Raw genomic sequence first — 19,074 nt, forward strand, 5'->3', positions numbered from 1 at the left:
TTGTGTAAAGGACTGTATTTGCAAGCATATTTACACGAATATTTTTAATGCACCAATAATTCAATAATGTTGAAGTAGTAGACGCTCTTGTTTTGTTATGTTTTTCCTATATATTTTAAACACCCCACCGAACCTTGAACCGCGACGCCATATTCATTCGTTAGTATTTTCACTGATTTCATTTTGTTCTAAGCATACGTTCTGTCTGCTTTTCCCGTCTATCAATTCTCCGATATTGTATAAAAACGTGGAACATTAGATCTAATTTGTCAGAGAAACCCGAAATTTAATTTGGTTAGCTTTCATTGTACTTTAAATACGAATTTGAAATGCATTTAGAAGGAAAATTACAACACAAGAGTAATTATCAATGAAAAACCGTAATGAAGCCAGCGAGAAAAATGCGTCCCAAATATCGATTTACCGGCAGAGATTTCAATGAAAAAATCATTGCAAAATGAATTTTACAGCTCGCACTTACTCCGTGAGGATCACCTGATAAATCTGTCAATAATTTCTCTACATGCTCGCAAAAATATTTACACTGTTGCTAGCGTGCCCTTTTGTCGCGGATGGGTCGTTCCGGAACTTTAACTAAGGACAGATAACTCTCGGCTATCTGACCATTTTTTTTTACACCGATACGACACGATATAGTAAATGACCCTGGATTATCGAATTACGCCTGAGGGATTTGGATTTCGGTGTTAGAGGTTTTTATTTTCTCAAGATTGACTCTGGGTCTTGGATTAATGAACTTATAAATAGGTAGGTCAATATACATGAACGGTGGAATGAGTGAATAATTGACATTGCATTTTTCATAACTCTACCTGTTGCCCTGTACAGATAGACATTTAATTCCCGACCGAAAGCTATGTATGCTTAGGGAAAGTAGAATATGTGCCTTTTGATTTAGAATGTGCATTACAGTTCTCATGCACTATACGTTTTGCAAGTATCTAGCTATTTTCATTATTTTATTTCTCGATCTTTCAATAAAAGGAAAATTTATCTAAAAAGAACCCCCCTCCCTCCTATTAAAAAAAATTGTCTACAACGATTTGATGCAATATTTTATATAAATGTTTTATCTGCCATTTGATTCAATGTTAATGATTTATTTATCATCGTAAAGATGATGACTTTACAAAATATTGTAAACTGCGTTGTAAGTTAGCTTATACAACGCAGTTTAAAGGTCAAATTAACGATATAAATCTAGGGCCAACTACTAAAGTACTATACCATATACTGTAATAGCGGAATGACACCGCGTGCCGATGCTTATTTCATTCCCCAACCCCCCTCCCCCTCCCCCTCCCCTACACATCAATATCTAATCCCTGTATTATGATTGTAATATACGTAACAAAACATGATGAAGATCCACAGGTAATAAATCAATTTAATTGTTGTAAAAATGATTGAAAGTGTTTGCATGTGGATGTAAATTTTTGAGAACGGTCGATATCAAGGGTAAAACCTGTGACAAATTCTCGTATGTTAAAAAAGAATGAATAGAGTCATCCATGTTTATTTAATTTAACGGGTGAAGAAATTCATGATTAAAGACCAAGTTTTCGTTAATGCATTCACGAATTCTATTTGTTGTGATATTTAAAAGGACAGATGAATAGTTCTATCCCTTATGAGCGCTTTCTTTTGTTGATAAGCGTTTGTTATGACATAAAAGATTACAGCCGTGTATCGAATGTTTGTACAAAATATTGAAGGAGAAAAATTCCTACGAAATTCGGCCGTACGAGTAAGGAACGGTTTTTCAATGGCTTTGTAAAAGATTTAGATGTGTGCAGAATTGTTCTTTATTAAACTATAAGCGTTGTCAAAGCATTCAGGCAATCTGCACAGACATACTTAAGAAAGAAAATAAATGAAAAGTGATATTATGTCAACATGAAGGAGAAACTCTGAGGATATATAATCTCTTAATACTGACAAGATAGAAAGTAAGTTGATGGCATTGTTTTTTATGCTGAAATATACTTATTTGACTGAGAGTAAAACGACACCAATGTAAGGAGTAACAGTCTGTAGTAATAAGAATACTTTATACGGTCTACAATTTGTTATCAAAGGAAGAAGAATAAATTAAACTTTTTTTTTATATTCGAAATAAATTATTTTCCTATATCTTTTCGAATATACTACGTAGTTTACTAATAAATCATTTTTCGGAGTATGCAGCATTTAATAAATAGTAAAACATATTTTTTTCAATGAATATTATGTTTTAAAGCGTGCATTACAATTGAATATTTTGAATTAAAACAAACCCTCTTTCTCATGAAAACCATTGAAAAATGTCTCATGAGTATTCCTTAACATTTTATATGATGTATTTTAAGTGCATTTTTACTAATATTGTATATATCGTGAAAATGAGAGAGAGAGAGAGAGAGAGAGAGAGAGAGAGAGAGAGAGAGAGAGAGAGAGAGAGAGAGAGAGAGAGAGAGTGTTTGGGGTTTTTTTTTTCGAGTCAATATAGATTGTGAATTCCTGGAACGGGTTTTATCAGTTTAAAAACCAGGAAGAGAGAAAACTCTTTGCGGTTAATCTGTTACAACATGTTGAATATGTCTGTGTGACTTCTGTGTGCTCCGAGGATCGGAATCATAGTGTCACACATGTAGTGTATGTTTGAATGTTGATATGTAATAACTGAACATGTTCTGTTATTGAAACTGTACAGGTAAGTTAAAATCTAAATATCTTAAGTGAAAGTCAAAGATAACTGCCTAATCAAACAGACGTATTATAATAGGTTAACTACTTTTTAAGTTAGTGCTTTTAGTCTATTCTTAGACCTATACATATATGTGCATAAATCATTGTAATTACTGAATATTCCCAAATATATTTAAATTGAATTATTATTATTATCTCTCTCTCTCTCTCTCTCTCTCTCTCTCTCTCTCTCTCTCTCTCTCTCTCTCTCACCAATGTCACATCTATACGGAACCCAATACTATAAATATCGATGATAAAGGTCCTCAGTCCTCTAAACGCCCTTTTATAACTTTTTTGAATTTTTATATCAGTACCAAAGTACTGTCTGTTGTCTGTTGAATTGTTATCCCAAAACGAGTTCTTTCAATGGCGTCCTCCATTTACCTTCCCTATTTTCGTATGGAGCTAACAAGGTGTGAACATTTTTGTCACTACTGGAATTTTTTTTTAACAACTTTTTCTGGTTTGCATTTTTTTCGTTTTAATATCAAGCACTCATTGAGGGTGTAATTCTATTTTTTGCTAAACATTCTTCAGTTCTCTGGTTGCTAGCAAACCCATAGCCATTTGGAATACTTTATATTTAGACTCTCTTATTGTCAAACCAAGGAATCTCATTCAATGTCCACGTCTTAATGCATTCCATGTATAATTCATTTGTAGTGTTCTCTTTGACAATCTATGAAATAATGATATGCAAGATTTTTTTTTTTTTTAATAAATAATGAAACCAATTGTCTTTTTTTCCCGCGCATACTCACTATTTTGTAGAGTCAGCATTTCTAGAAAGGATTCCGTTTCTATGAATAGCGATGATAAGAGGAATCTATACTTTAACTTTTTTTCTACGCAAGTTCGCATTTTTTTCGAAAACCATTTTACGGGCCATATTACTAAAAATATCGATGATAAAAGTATTCTATAAGAATCCCTAAGGTTTGCACCTCTACTTGGCCCCTGTTACACCTGTATGGGGCCCTAGTAGTTACGTCATCGCCAAGACAACTCTATAAAGGTATAATGCAGCAAATGACCAAATATTGTTACATTTTAAAAGATACGAATTCGTTTTCATCGATTCCCTGTAAAATAAATTTGGTGGAATAGTATTTACAGAGATGTGCTGCTGCATGTTATTTGGTGAGGAAATCGTCATTTCATAGAACGTAGCTATTTTTTTTTCGATTTGTTAAGGAGGTTGGATCCTGCGATAAAAAGTATTAATGTTTTCTTTTTCTATTGTATTTTTTTTTTATCTACACACATAGCTTCACCAAATTCAAAACAAAACCGAGGGTCTACATGTATATGCTGATTCCGGCTTTTAGCTCGACCTTTCTCACTAAAGGTACAGATCTGCACAACTAACTGATAAATCGTTTTTACGTACATTGATTTTTTTTATCGGAATGAACAATGACATCAAATACATTTTTTCTATTTGAAATAAATTAAATTAATTGTACCGCTTAGGATCGAACCTCTTTAAGCAAATCGATTGTTATTCATGCACATGCATCGAAAGAGATACTATATAGATACTATAAGCACATCTCGCGATTTTAATATTTCTCTTTTATTTTTCGGCCATATGTTCACAACATGAAACCACTATCGCGGAATTAAGTACAAAGCTACATGTACTAAAATTGCAGTTAGTTTCAGAACACATAATTAAAATCAAATTTGGTGAAAACCTATTGCAGTCAAGTTCAGTGCACAATATTGCAGTAATCAGTCATGGCTAATGCAGTCAAACTACTATAGTTATAGCAATTATATGCACTTTTGCAGTCAAATTATTAAAACACGGTCAGTGTATTGGCGATCAATCTCGTTGTGGCCAGCGACATAGAGTTAAAAACCAGCGCTGATCGGGGGCCTAAGGATTAAAACGATTATAACAGTCCTACATAAGTCTATACACGGCGTTCTCAAGTAAATAAAAGTGTATTTCATGGTCTCCACTGGTGTTTTAATAATGGCTGAAAACGACTTCCGCTAGATTTCTTTGTGATTCGAATAGAGCGATATTTCAATCTTTTGGGGAACTATTTAGAAAAAAAAAATATTCACAATGCCTATGAAAGAAGTAAGTAATGGGGTTGAGATTTTCATTTCTGAATGTTAGTTTTCTGTTGTGTACGTATGTCTTAATTGGAGATTTATCGATCAGAAAAAGTTGGGATTTCACAATAATGGAAGTCAATGGTAGAATGGATTGAAATGGTCCCGTTACACTTGCCTGCTATAAATATTGAAATGTTCCATTGAATATGTCGCTTAAGTTGGCAGAGAATAACGTTAAAATTTATTTGGTCTTTACAAATCAATTCAATTAATCTTATACTATCACATGAATGAAGTTAGAAAAGGTATTTATCCCTGACATATATAGAAGATTGAATTGATTGGCTTTAGAGTATCAATTGATGTGGAAGAGTTGAATTCAACACATTTAAGTTTTAACAGAATGACAAATTCAAATATCAATTTCAGGTGAGAGAGATAATGTAAATGAGAGAGAGAGAAAAAAAAAGAGAGAGAGAGAGTATTGTTACGAATTGAAAATTTGAGAGAAAAAAAGTCATGTTGATAAATCTTAAAAGAAGTTATCAAATAAATATATTGTACAAAGAATATATATACTTTCCACATTTATAAGCACATATGTGTATAGCTGCAGGTATGTTACTCGTGATCTGAAAAAAATTCGGATGGACGACCTCGGAATCAAAAAGTTTGTACAGAATGTGTTCGGAAATAAAATTTGTCCAAAACTAGCGCAATTTGTTATGCACCTTATATTGCAATTATTTAACACACGGAAATGTAGCACCCGGGTCGTTCATCAGAATTGTTCAGACAAAGAGCTACACACCTCAGTTACATACACGAAAGATACACACCTGCAGCTAAGATGCACACTATACACTGAAATGTAAAGTGTGAAACAAGATAATTCTAACATTTGTTTCTTTTTTTTTTTTGCAGGTCATCAGTAGCATCATGCCAACGGCATTCAAAAAACAGAAATACTCCTCTATCAGGAGTGAGTGTCTAAGCAAAGGAATTTTATTTGAAGACCCCGAGTTCCCGGCAAATAATAAATCCATATTCTATTCAAAGATAGACACTGAAATTGAATGGAAACGACCTAAGGTAAACTAAAAGTTATCTATCTGAATGCTGGTTACATGTTTTTAGCTATAGATTTTAAATTACAGGAAGTTTTTAGATAAAATAGTTATAACATCAACTGAAAAAAAAAATGAAGTATTAATCTTTCATATACATATGTGCATGACCAATTGTGCACTTCTACATATTAGAAAAAAACCCACGATTTCTAGTAATTTGCTAGGTATCGTAGGATGTATCTATGCCATTCACTAAAATGTGACTGAAGGGTAACTGAAAGGTGGCTGAATGGCATTCAGTCACCTTTCCAGACCATTCAGTTAACATTAAGTTGTCTGAATGGCAGGGATTCATCCTGTGATATGGCTACCGTTTCTATATTTGGCATTGAACCATGCATCTACATGTATGCGTTGGTTTTCCTAACAATTTCTTAGGAAAATTTAATGCTTTCTTTTTTTAGTTTTTCTTTTTATTCAGACTCAAGCAAAGCTGTTTATAAAAATCGTAAACTGTCCCAAATTAAACCATTTTATATTGTATAAAACTAAAAAAATCTGCATTTAATACATTTACTTATAATTCAGTTTTTTGTAATTAGCTGAAGATAAAAACAGTCATTTGACCTTTAAAATGACATCACATCACAATATTCAAACGTAACGTCTGACGGATGGATACGTTTTGACGTAGGTTTAAATGTGATGTAGGCAACATTCTTTATGCATTATATAAAACTTTTTTAGTGAATCAGAAATCGCGTTACAACCAGAATTACATTATTAATTCGTAAATCCATTCAACAAATGATTTTCGTTTTGTTATTTTTTGCCTTCAATCTTTAACAATGATTGATTTTACAGATCTTTATAAACGCACCGAAAGCTCTCTGTGTTATGTTGTTGATAATTGCATGAGTTACATTGAAATTAATTGATCGCATACTTTAAAAAAAAACTGTAGCTTTCGATGTCGATATAGTTACCAAATGAGACTGTCGAAGAGATTATTATATTTGACACTAAATGTGAATATAGTTCGCATGCATGTTCAGAGTGTTTTGGCATTGAAAATAAATGAATAATAAAAAAATAAAAACAAAACAAAAACAAGAAACAAAAAAATCCAAGCTGTTTATGCACATCATCTGTTGATTATATGTTAAAAAAAGAAAATAATGGATTCTAAAATATAAATAAGATATAGTTTAGCTATTTGGAATTTCGGAGGACAATCATCAAAATGATGTGTATATTGTCTGGCTTTGTTACGGAATAATAGCTAGGCATTCAATGTCAGAAACTCATAATTGATATTCCATTTGTCTGATCAACAGCATGGGTCCCTGAACGTCTATGTACATCAGGATATTTTAATCATGAGAATAATTACCATCATAACACAGACCGAATGTACAATGCTACACGATGGTTTCATATTCGTATTTAAGGCCAAAAACCACTTCTACCTTTTTAGATAAAAAGCATTCCCTTCCTCTTTTTCTTACTTCTCTCTCTATCTCTCTCTCTTTTTTCTCTTTCTCTCTCTCTCCCCCCCCTCTCTCTCTCTTTCTCTCTCTCTCATCACACATTGCTGCTGATGAAATGATCGCAGAATGTCAGTTGTTGTATAACCTGCCTCATGGCTTCATGAGCATGTTTCATATATACACACAGCAGGCTTGGATAACAGGTTTTATAATTGATCAATTATCCTCTCTATGCCTATTTACGTATACACTTCCTAAAATGAAATAGAATTAATGTATATCTCATTGAAAAAACTTGCCCCAAACTATTGATTTTTACTGTTTTATAAATAATCTATAAATTAATAAAGATACTATAAAATATTGTACCTTTATGTCAATGCAACAACAGTTAGCTAGAAAAGATATCTATTCTAAACAGAATTCTTTTTTATTTTGCTTTCGCCAAATCAATACAAATAAGGCTAGTCTAAGCCCGATAACAAAGAATCAGTTATGTTTAGAAAATCAATACCATTGATCGATCAAGTCTTTTCCCATGCTAACCTGTTAACGTTTGAATGGTTTAGATTGTTAGCGGAAAAAATAACAATTTGTAACACCGCTAGGTGAAAAAATCTTGGTTAAATCCACATGACTGTATGTTTTCTTTTTTTCAATGAATATACATGTATTTCATTTAAATGCATTACGCGAGTCGGCTGTTTACTTTGGGTTTGCATGAACTATTGATTGAATCAGGTTTGGTTTTCGTTGATTTAACAACATGGTATTGCTTGTCTGTGTCTAAATTAGTTAAGATCCAGATTAATGTTTGTCTAAATTAAACTTTAGAATAAATTATAACCAAAAACTGGATCATGAAATACAGAGTTAGCAATTATAGTGGTGCTGGTGTTAAATTCGTTTTTGATCTGATTTGTGCAAACTTTTCTTTACATATTTCGATTGTGAAATTGAGATCAAACTAAATCAAATTCTTGCAATTATTCACTTTTTTTTTTTTTTTACAAAAGGCAATGTATCTTATTCTCACAATTGGTTCGTTTCCCCCTTTGAGTGACTGGGATAGATTTCCCTGTGTTGATTGAGTTTAGGTGTAAAACAGATAAAGTTAGCAACGCATGGGGTAGCAACTTTTCTTGTCATTGGAGCTAAGCAATGAGCATTAAAAAATTCAATATAAAGAGTGTTACATATATGTATTGCATTGGTCGTTGAAAACTTTTTATTTGTTATTGAAACGCTCCGTTGGCAGTTTTTAAAAATAGAAATGAGACATTACTTTAAATTCACTTCATCCCTTATATACATTTTATTAAAGATTGGTTTAAAATCCAAGTATATATATTTTGATTTTTATTGCAACTGACAAATCACTGAGTAACTTTGTTACGTTTATATACAAATTTGAAATGGAAATATTGGAATGCATGATATTCAACCTGCATGCACTCGTATATTATTCAAGAATCAAGTAAATGTACATATAGAATCACTAGTTAATGATTCCGCATATCAGATGAAAAGAAGTATGATATTAGTAAATAAGCCAAACTCAGATTGAAGCTCTGTCATTCAGTCAACTGAAATGTTAACTGACAGGTCTGAAAATGTGACGAAATGACAGGACTATGCCATTCTGTCGCATTTTAGCAAACAGAAAAGGACAACCTTATCCTGTGGCACTTATTCATGCATGCTTACACCATCTAATTCCAATAAAGAAAAAATGCGCCTGTTTTGAATCCTTTTATGTAATTCGGATATCCTTTGTATTTTTAGGAGCTTTGTAAGGTTCCAAAACTAGTCGTAGAGGGCGTGACCTGTGACGATCTCAACCAGGGAGAACTCGGAAACACGTGGTTTGTGACTGCGTGCGCAAGTCTGGCACTGGAAAAGAAACTATTTGAAAAGGTATTCTCGTTAACAATAAATTACTTTCTATCTTGCAAATAAATATATGGTGGACTTATCGTTTTGTGAAATGATTTGATAAAAAAAATTACCACCCCTTTAATCTTTTAATTAAGACATCCAATACCGAAATATTTTTTTTCAATAATACAAAAAAAAAATTTAGAGATAACATTATTTAATCTATTGCTTCAATAGTGTTTGTCAATGGAGCTTTGATACAAATTATACTTGAATTCACTTTATTTTGAATATATTTTAATAAATGCCTCGTACATGAGATAACCCTCTGTCCTTTTAAGTTTTGTAATATAAACCTTTCCCATGCTTATAATTTTATCGTATAATTTGAATTCTCAGTACTTGATTATTCTCGATTTGTTTGATACCGAGCTGAATTCTATGTATTTCAATCCCTTTTTAAATAAACATATGTACCGTTCAACTTGCCTTCAAACTCTCTGCAAATCTGACTGCTTTATACAAACTGTATCCATATAGAAATTTATTTTCTCGAACTATTCACTGAGTTCGTTTCGTTTTTGTACTCTCAGTTGATTTTTATTCAATTTGATTTACAGGTCTTACCAAACCTGAAGGAACAGGAATGGGACGAGAGGGCGGAGAAGAACAAGTACGCCGGGGTCTTTCACTTCCACTTCTGGAGGTTCGGGGAGTGGGTGGACATCGTCATAGACGACCGTCTGCCTACCAAGAACGGCAAACTCATCTTCTGTCACTCAAAGTCACGGAACGAGTTCTGGAGCGCGCTACTGGAGAAGGCGTACGCTAAGTAAGTTTAACACATTTACATACGTTCACATCTTGGCCAAGAAATTTAGAAGAGTTTAAAATTATAAAACTACATTGAAAAATAAAAATATATATGTGTATATTGCTAATAAGCATGTTCGGATCCAAGAGTGTAAGGGGGGGGGGGGGGGGGTGGGGTGAGTAGTGATTTTGATTTCAAGATTGAGTTAAGGGGTAAGGGTTCAAGGCTTATTTTCGGTAACATTACCATGTGAATTTGATTTTCGGCGGGAGTAGAAATTAGCTGGCCTTTGATAGATCTGCGCATGAAAAGTGTTAATTTTCATAGTTCAAAGTTCATAGTTCAAATGACTAGACATCCTGTCCATTACTTTAGATGGTTAACGTCCATTGGTTTCAAATATAATATTTCAGCACTTAACCTGTTCGTTTTTCTCCATTTGCTTGTCTCAGGTTATACGGAGACTACGAGTCATTGAATGACGGACGTAGCGCAGACGCACTCGTAGACTTCACAGGGGGCGTGGCCGAGAAACTGGTGCTGACCAGACTAGACTTGAATGACACTAAGATAGTGGATCAACTGTTCTATAAACTGAAGGAGTCATGTGATAATTCGGCCCTTATGAACTGTAATATAGAGGTGAGGTCGTTATATCGTAATTATGACTTTATGATTACATGTGAATGGTTATCATTTTAAAGTTACCGTAAACGAATTATAATTTGCCTTGGAGGAAATAACCCAAGATTTGTTTTTAAAAACTGTCGTAAATTCATCTTGCATCTAAACATTCCTCTAATGAATCTTAAAATTGTTAGGTTCATCTATTTAGGAGCCACAGTCCAGTCATTATACTATAAATCATTTCTTTTATTAACACTGTTCAAAACACCTACTCCAATGCTTGAACAATTGTCTTTTTACATAAATTAAAAAAAAACACTCACAATAAAGAGAATTATTTTCTATCTAAACAGTGTCAGAAAACAGAGGTGGGCAAGGAACTGCCCAACGGGCTGATTCTGGGCCACGGTTATAACATTACCAAGGTACTGGAGAGTAAGGTGGAGAAGAAGCTACAGGGGGCGGTGGGTAACAACAGTCTACAGATGGTGAGGCTCGCCAACCCCTGGGGCATCAAAGAGTGGAACGGGCCCTGGTCGGACGAGTAAGTATATAGTTGATCTAGACGAATAGGTTTTAAGTGAACTTTTCTTGTTGGGGGGTCTTCCTTTGAAATGGAGGACCTTAAAGCTTTTGCGGTGCGTCTTCTATTAGTTTAAAATTGTTTAAGGTATTTTCTGTTTGAGAGAAGGAAAAAAAATGGGTGCATAGTGCATTTAGGGGCTACGAAGATTTTTTAGTATCTCATAGCTACATAACTTTAAAAAAATGTCAAAAAAAACTTTTAAGTCTTTTATATTGCTTAATAATGCAATGCCTTTATGTGTTTTTCTTGTTTCTTTCAATTTTATATTGTTTAACTTGTTCTGCTTTATATTTTGTAGTTCACCAGAATGGTCTAAAATTAACAAGTCGGAATGGGAGAAAATGGGATTGAAGTTCGAACAAGAAGGCGAGTTCTGGTAGGTGTCTTGATTTCCAAACGATCAAGTTATAATGTAGAATCTTGACGTCGCAATCGGTTTGATTTCTATGCACACAAATTAAAGTGCCTTGAATGTATTTAAAATTTGATCGCTTCATTTAATTCACTTTTTAAATTTCAACATATAGGACATCCAGATTGTCATGCGTGTACTAGGGCCTGTTTTTAAAGTTTAATATACGTGTACATTTACATAACACCGATAATAGTTATGGCTGAGCAAGAGTTTTCCATGTTATTTTTTAATCTTGTTGTGTTAAATTTCGATAAGTTTGTTTTGTAATATCAACGATCTTATCATACTTCATTCAATTTTAAATTGGTCGCCCTAGAAATAATCATTTATTCAATTTTTATCGAGTTAATTAACAGATTATATCTGTATCGATTAACTCAAAAATAACAATAAAAGGTGAAATATCCAAATATCAATTTAAAAGAAAAATCATTGTTCTTACATGTGAGTATCAAATAGCATTTTTTTTACACACAGCAACATTAATTTCTAGGAATATCAATTAAAATGAAACATGTCATACAGAAAATAATCATACCATGGATTTGTAACAGAATATAGAACATAAATGAAATGAAAGAAATATATAACTGAATATTTACAAATGAATATACTTTTTCTCTAGGATGTCGTTCCAGGATTTCATGAATACCTTCACCAACATCGACATCTGTCACTTCGTCAACACTAGCATCATCAGTATTAAGAAGACGTGGAGTGAGGCCATGTTTCACGGCGAGTGGACCGTGTCGGGAAGAAATGGCGGGAACGACTTCAACTCAGCTACTTTCCTCAGTAACCCACAGGTAAAGTGAAAGTAAACTGTAGACTGTAAAAATGTAACCTAAAGGTAAAGGGTAAATGAAAGTAAACTGTATATTATGTTGTGGTGGCATGATGCTGACAATGATATTTTATACAGGGAAATATTTGCCCCTGGTTTACATTCACCCCTTATAACCTTGCTGTCAGCAGGCGAATTTTAAACCGGGAGATTTCAAATCTATGTTGTTTAAAAAAAAAGTTTCTGTCATATATTGTATTCTTTTGGTGATTTATAAACAGGGTTCAATCGTTTTAAAGCGTGAAGGGTAAAAGATACACGGGGCGAAATTAACAATGTAACCAATGAAAATCTAAAAGTTATCCGTTAATTTGAAAACTCATCGATCTTCCTCGAAGACCATCTCCTTAGTGGTTGAAAAAAAATTATATAGTTAATTTAACTGAATAAATATCTGAGAGTACAGCTGACAGCGATTGCAGCTCAGCAACATGTCTAGGCAACCCACAATTTCAATTAAGATTAATTGTTATTTTGATAAGGAATAAGGAATCATTTTTTGAATATTATGAGGTGATAATTTTGGTCGGGGCGTGATCAAATCCAATAAAGCCCGAAGGGCTTTATGATAGATTTGATCACGCCCCGACCGAAATTATCACCTCATAATATTCAAAGAACGATTCCTTATTACTTATATTCATATAATTTTAGGCCATCGTACGATTAAATATTTAAATATAAATAAGCAAACACCGCCGGCGCCTCAATTTGTGCGTCATTTGTATTATGGGTTATATAGTACAAAATCGATACGTAGTGTTATCACAGGCAAAGACACTGGATAATGTAAATATATAAGTTTAAAACCATAAAGTGTCTTCAATTAGAATGCAATTCATCACATCGAGAGAGCGTTTTCGGGTAGTAGGATAGGTTACTTGAAAAGAATACATGTGTAAATTTCAATATAAAAGGTGTTCGGGTTATAGCAGGAAATAAATCAATTCAATTGTTAAGATCTCGTTCCGTTGAGAAGGAACACTTAAAGAAATGTTTCTTAGACAACTTTTTCAAGCATTATAATGCTTGTGTAAACATGCAGCGGAGTGCATTGACGTTCTCGTTATTCATTGCATAATCGGAAACATCGCCACACAACCTCGAGTATTTTAAGGTAGACCTACTTTAGAATTAAATATCTTTTCAATATATATGAATTGGTGTTGAAATATTGATCTACGAACCTAAACAGCTAGTAAAACAGTTGTTACATGAGACCATACTTACATTTAAAGCATTTCGAAAAGGGTGTCAGACATTTCTAATTAAGAAGATTTCTAAAAATCAATTAAACCCCTTGAGAGAGAGAGAGAGAGAGAGAGAGAGACAGAGAGACAGAGAGAGAGAGAGGTATTGTCCTTTCTAACATTTTATAACTTAAAATATATAGTCATGTCGTATATTTTATTTATCAAAATAAGTTTGAAAATGCTAAAACTGAACTATTAGGTTTCAAAAAAAAATTAATTGTTGCCAAATGTAATGCATTTCCATATTCTTTAGTCAGCCAATGAAGAGGTTCGAGTCGGATTGCTCAATATTTATATATAAGATTTACCGTATCGTTTCAGATTTGAATATTAGTAGATAAAAAAATCCAAATATTACAATTTAAAATCTGAATATTTATCTTTTTCATCTATAAAGCTCTTTTTCTCAAGAATATAAATATAGTTCAAAAACGGCAAAAAGCTATAAACCCTCTTAATGTGAATCATGAATTATTTTGTCGTTACAGTTTGTGTTTGACATTAACGGACAGAATGACCGTGTGATGGTGTCCCTGGAACAACATGACATCAAGCCGGGCCGTCAGGAGCTGGGGATACAGCTCAACACCATAGGCTTCCAGATCATGAAGGTAAATACTAACGTAAACAAACCAGGGGAACTACAAGTATACATGGATCCGTATCAGCCCTGCAGGATCCGTATCAGACCTGCAGGATCCGTATCAGCCCTGCAGGATCCATATCAGCCCTGCAGGATCCGTATCAGCCCTGCATGATCTGTATCAGCCCTGCAGGATCCGTATCAGCCCTGCAGGATCCGTAAAGCCCTGCAGGCTGATACTGATATCATAAAGTTAGCTGTATCGCATAAGCAAAAACCATGTATTAATTACTAAGTATGTAATAAATTACTTAAAATTAGTCAGAAATATGATATTTATAAAGTTTTTCGTAAATCAAAGTACTGAAGTACCGACGGAAGTTGATTTTATTGATTGTTTATTTTAGAATTAACGATTTGTAGTTCATGGCAAGTAGTTTCTTAACTGTTTTTGAATAATGACGCACATTTATTCAATATGAATTATACGGCTTTTCCGACAGAGCTCCAAGCTGTAGGCGGAAAACCCAATATGAATCATGTTGTGTCATATTTAAAAATAGAATTAACGCCACCAAACTCTGCGATGCATTATGTATCATTTATCGAAATATTTTTAGGAAAATTGTATCCAAGCAATATTGAACTCTGACGTAGAAATACACACGACTACAAAAGATGTTTATATTGTTCGTATCATTTAAAATCTGACAATTTAAAAGATATTTATAAATAAGTTTCCTTGAAAATATTGCTTCTGACTACATTACCTCGAGTTTATTGATTGTTTTCAAGTAATAAAATCATATCAGCGGTGATGATTTGTGCTAAGTTCCAAACACTGTTTCACTTCCGGTAATTATTTCATCTTTGACCATTGTTAGAAATTTGTAAAACATAACGTCGCACCGAAAAAAATATACTTTCCACATGAAGAACTAGATACATACATGTATCAACGTAAATAAATTTTGTTGAACCAACTCCTGTTAACTGGGAAATATTTGTCCCAGGGTTTTTTTTCGCCCCTTGAGCTCTTGTAATCATTGGGGGAATCTAATATGTGGCGAATTTTTACAGTTTTTAAAAAGCTGTGTCTAATAGAAAGAGTATTTTATTTTCAAATTATTTCTGGGCGATTTCAAGACGGAACAAAACCGTCTGCAAGTGTAGAAAAAAGAAAATGCACAGGACCATAATTACCCAGATACCGCATACATGTAACAACCAAAAGATAACAGTTGTTTATGTAATGGCTTATCATATGTTTAGGTGGAAGAGAACAGGAAGTACAGGGTACACATCGTGGGAGAGAAGGTGTTCGCGTCAGAGTACAGCAAGTCTAGGAGTGTGTTCGGCATCATGATCCTCCCCAAGGGGAGGTACGTGGTGGTCCCCACCACCACCAGTTCCGACGAACTGGGGCCGTTCATGCTCAGACTGTACACCGGAAGTAGCTCAGGAGCGAGGTAGGTCACCGAAATGTAGGCCATTGAAAATTAGGTCATCAAAAGTAGGTCACTTAAACTTTAAACTGTAGATCACTAAATTAAGAATACATTTTGATATTATATAGGAAAAATTAGTATGAGTACAAATGTGTGTTTAAATTATTTTGATAACCGGTAATATAATATAAATATTTATGATATTACATGTATGTGTTAATTAATGTCTGTTGTCATGTTTGTGTATATGGATGGTTTTAAATGAATGGAAATCGACTTCAAAGACGCATTTTACGTAATTTTACTACAAATCTACATGTCGTGTATAAAACAAGGTTAGACAAGTATTATTCTATTTATGTAAAACAAACATTAACCTAATTTATCCATGAATTATTGCTTTAATGCTGACAGTGCCAGGTATGTTTATAGCAATCCACACCAACACACAAATACCAAGAACTGTATTGCAAATGCAACTAGTGGTTTAGTATATGACTGTCTTATACATCAATCTGTCTGTTCATTTCTTTCATTCTTAATGTTGTTTTTCATATTACAATGTTTTTGGTTCTTCTTTTTCGTCATTTCATTACCCTCCATGTTCGTTTCTGGAATTGTGCATGTCATTTTCTTCCTTACTATCCATTCTCTACATGTACATTTATATCTGAAAAAAATGGTGCATGAATCGGGCTCACTACTATCACAAATGAATTTAGTTAGAAAAAAATCACCATGGGAATGGCAGGTGTCCGACTAAAAACAAAATTTGTTTAGCTTGAGCTGGAACGGGAAAGGAAACAATGTATTTGTTCCATTTTAATGAATTAATTAATTCTCCTCTGCAAAGTTTAAAGTTCTCCTTTATTTAAACCATTAAAAATAATTCCAGTTGTTTCAAAGGCATTTTAAGAAAAAACACGGATTTGTTAAAAGGATCAAATGTCAAAATCCTGCTTTTTAAAAATGGTTATATGTAGAAGAAAAACATTATGACATCGCATTTCAATGAAAGCGGGATAACCCGAATAAATATTGATTTAAAAACCCCACATCGTAATATTACTGAAGAATTGTTCTACTGATGCATATCATGTTGTGTAAAGAATGTAAAGTAAGATATTTTGTCGCCTTGTTCAAGGGAGCTAACCATGGAGTGTCCGTCCAATGGCTGTCCTTGTGCCGCTAACTTCGTCCTGGTTTCCACGGTAACCATTGAAAGCTGCTCAGAGCTGGAAATTCCACCCAAATCAAAAGTCAAAAGTAAGTAACCGGGCTAGATATTATCTCGATTTTTTTTGAAACAGAAAAAAAAAGAAATACATGAATTACAGATGTATTGTTCCTGTTGACTCAAAATGGCTACCATGTGAATTTTTGTGCATACCTTTCAATTATCAGTGTACAGTAAAGATTTGCTGTGAAAATTAAAAATCGGAAGTTTTGATTTATTTTTTTCTTTTTCCTTAACATTTTTTTCCCAGCAACCTTTTCCAATTCTGTTTCCAAGGAATGGCCTTACCATTTATTTCTGTACATGCATGTATATCTAACAGTTTCATTTTTTGTTTGATTTAGCAATGGACCCATACGTAAAGATAATCTGTGAGGGGGAGAAGGTACAAAGCATTGTGGTCAATAACGAGAAAAACCCAAAGTTTGGTACCAAGGCCACCTTCTACAGAAAGAAAGTGGACCAGCCAATAATTGTCGAGGTATGTTCCGCTTACCAAATCAGAGTTGATATTGCGAATTTACTTCCTTTTTTTTCGAAACGATGTACATAAAAAAAATTCAAACTGTACGTGTTTTTAAGTAGAATCTCCATGTTAAATCAAGAATCAAATAAAAATATCACACCTTGCTCATGATATGAAGTATAATATTTTTAAAATTTTAAATTTTTTTTTAAATTTAAGGTGTGGAATTGTAACACCCTTGTTGATGATTACATCGCCGAGGCAAGGATTGAAGAAAACGGAAACGAGAGCGGAATCTCCAAAGAACTGCAGCTGTTCGGGCGGAAAAAGGAAGCCGCCATGGAAAAGCCAGGAAAAATGAAAATACATATCTGTTCGAGTAACGACCTACAATATCTGTGATTTGAGAGTGGCCATTTTGGAAATTCTAATTTGCCGCTCGTCGCGACCATATTAGAAAAGTGTTCTCGTTCTAAAGAGAGATTCCCTTTTACTTCTTCTATAAGTGCACTTTTTGGAATGCGGGAACACGAATTTACTAATTTATTTTTTTGTTGAATATGGAAGCGAGGCCTTTGAATGATTGGTTATTTGAGAATGCTGTTTAAGCCATTTTGATGGAACAATACCAAGATCTGTGATATTGTTATTTATGTGTATATTTTGACGAATTTTATTTACAAATTCCGATGATTGATTAGAGCAATTATTAATGTGATTTTTGAGGTTATCTCACATGTGATGAATTCATTTTTTTTAACTGTTGAGGTATATGTATATCAACATATTTTATTTTTACCTTATACAAAATCCCAAACTGTGATGAAAACAAACTTGTGATTATCCGTCCATAGCTAGAAGGTTATATTGATGTTCCGGGGTTTTTTTTATTCCTTTTTTTACATTTGTTCTGTTGTATATTTATCATAATAATTTATCTATTTCGTGAGATTTAATGTTGACTGCAAGTTTCGCATAATGATTTCTATTACTTAACTGAGCAATGAAAGAATAGGATATAGGAGAATATTTTTCGAATATTACTCAAATTTTGGTTTGTTTTTGGGTTTTTTTATTACAGATATCTCTTGAAAATCTTAAATTCATGTCTTTAACCTACCTATACAAGTTTAACTTTTTGAATTGAGATATTTTAACTACATTGTCGTGCTTACATGCGACACTCTAGCTATTTTTTATGAATTTTTGTCTTGTGTCCAACATATTTTGTTATTTTATGAATATCATCAGAGTGATATTTAGAATGAATAAAATATGATGTTTTCTTCATAATTTGTTGTCCTCGTTCAAACTCTTGGTAATTATCAGTTGCGTTTTACAAAAGAACTTTCGATCAAATCAAAAATACACACATTTCTTTTGAACCAACATTTTAACAGCTCAATTCAAGTTAAATATATTGATTTGCAAAAATAGTCCCCTATGCATTTTATGCAAAGAATGAATAGAAAATATTTGAGGTTGGTATGGGACACCTCCATGTTTTGGCGTACTATTTATAAACAATAAATTCAAGTGTAA

The 19,074-nt window shown here is 33.2% G+C and overlaps 1 protein-coding gene across 4 annotated transcripts; it reads left to right on the top strand.

The window, feature by feature from the left end:
- Nucleotides 1-612: 612 nt before the first annotated feature.
- LOC128173139 (calpain-5-like) lies at nt 613-18,809 on the top strand. 4 transcript variants are annotated; one of them, XM_052838858.1, is made up of 13 exons: nt 613-768; nt 5,746-5,913; nt 9,167-9,298; nt 9,880-10,091; nt 10,526-10,715; nt 11,054-11,244; nt 11,585-11,662; nt 12,327-12,507; nt 14,287-14,409; nt 15,654-15,850; nt 16,974-17,095; nt 17,411-17,547; nt 17,752-18,809. In XM_052838858.1, the coding sequence occupies exons 2-13, from the start codon at nt 5,761-5,763 to the stop codon at nt 17,932-17,934; spliced, it is 1,899 nt and encodes a 632-aa protein (XP_052694818.1). In that variant the 5' UTR covers nt 613-768; nt 5,746-5,760; the 3' UTR covers nt 17,935-18,809. The 4 variants fall into 4 exon arrangements, with proteins under 4 accessions (XP_052694818.1, XP_052694820.1, XP_052694819.1 ...); XM_052838860.1 differs by lacking the exon at nt 613-768 and adding an exon at nt 1,831-1,970; XM_052838859.1 differs by lacking the exon at nt 613-768 and adding an exon at nt 2,571-2,713.
- Nucleotides 18,810-19,074: the final 265 nt, after the last annotated feature.

This window comes from Crassostrea angulata, chromosome 2 (assembly GCF_025612915.1).
Source record: "Crassostrea angulata isolate pt1a10 chromosome 2, ASM2561291v2, whole genome shotgun sequence".
NCBI classification, from domain to species: Eukaryota; Metazoa; Mollusca; class Bivalvia; order Ostreida; family Ostreidae; genus Magallana; species Magallana angulata.

Excerpts from the sequence above, each read along its gene's own strand:
- LOC128173139 (XM_052838857.1), top strand. Across the intron at positions 17,096-17,410 it reads ACCCAAATCAAAAGTCAAAA|CAATGGACCCATACGTAAAG; the intron begins GTAAGTAACCGG and ends TGTTTGATTTAG. Across the intron at positions 17,548-17,751 it reads ACCAGCCAATAATTGTCGAG|GTGTGGAATTGTAACACCCT; the intron begins GTATGTTCCGCT and ends TTTAAATTTAAG.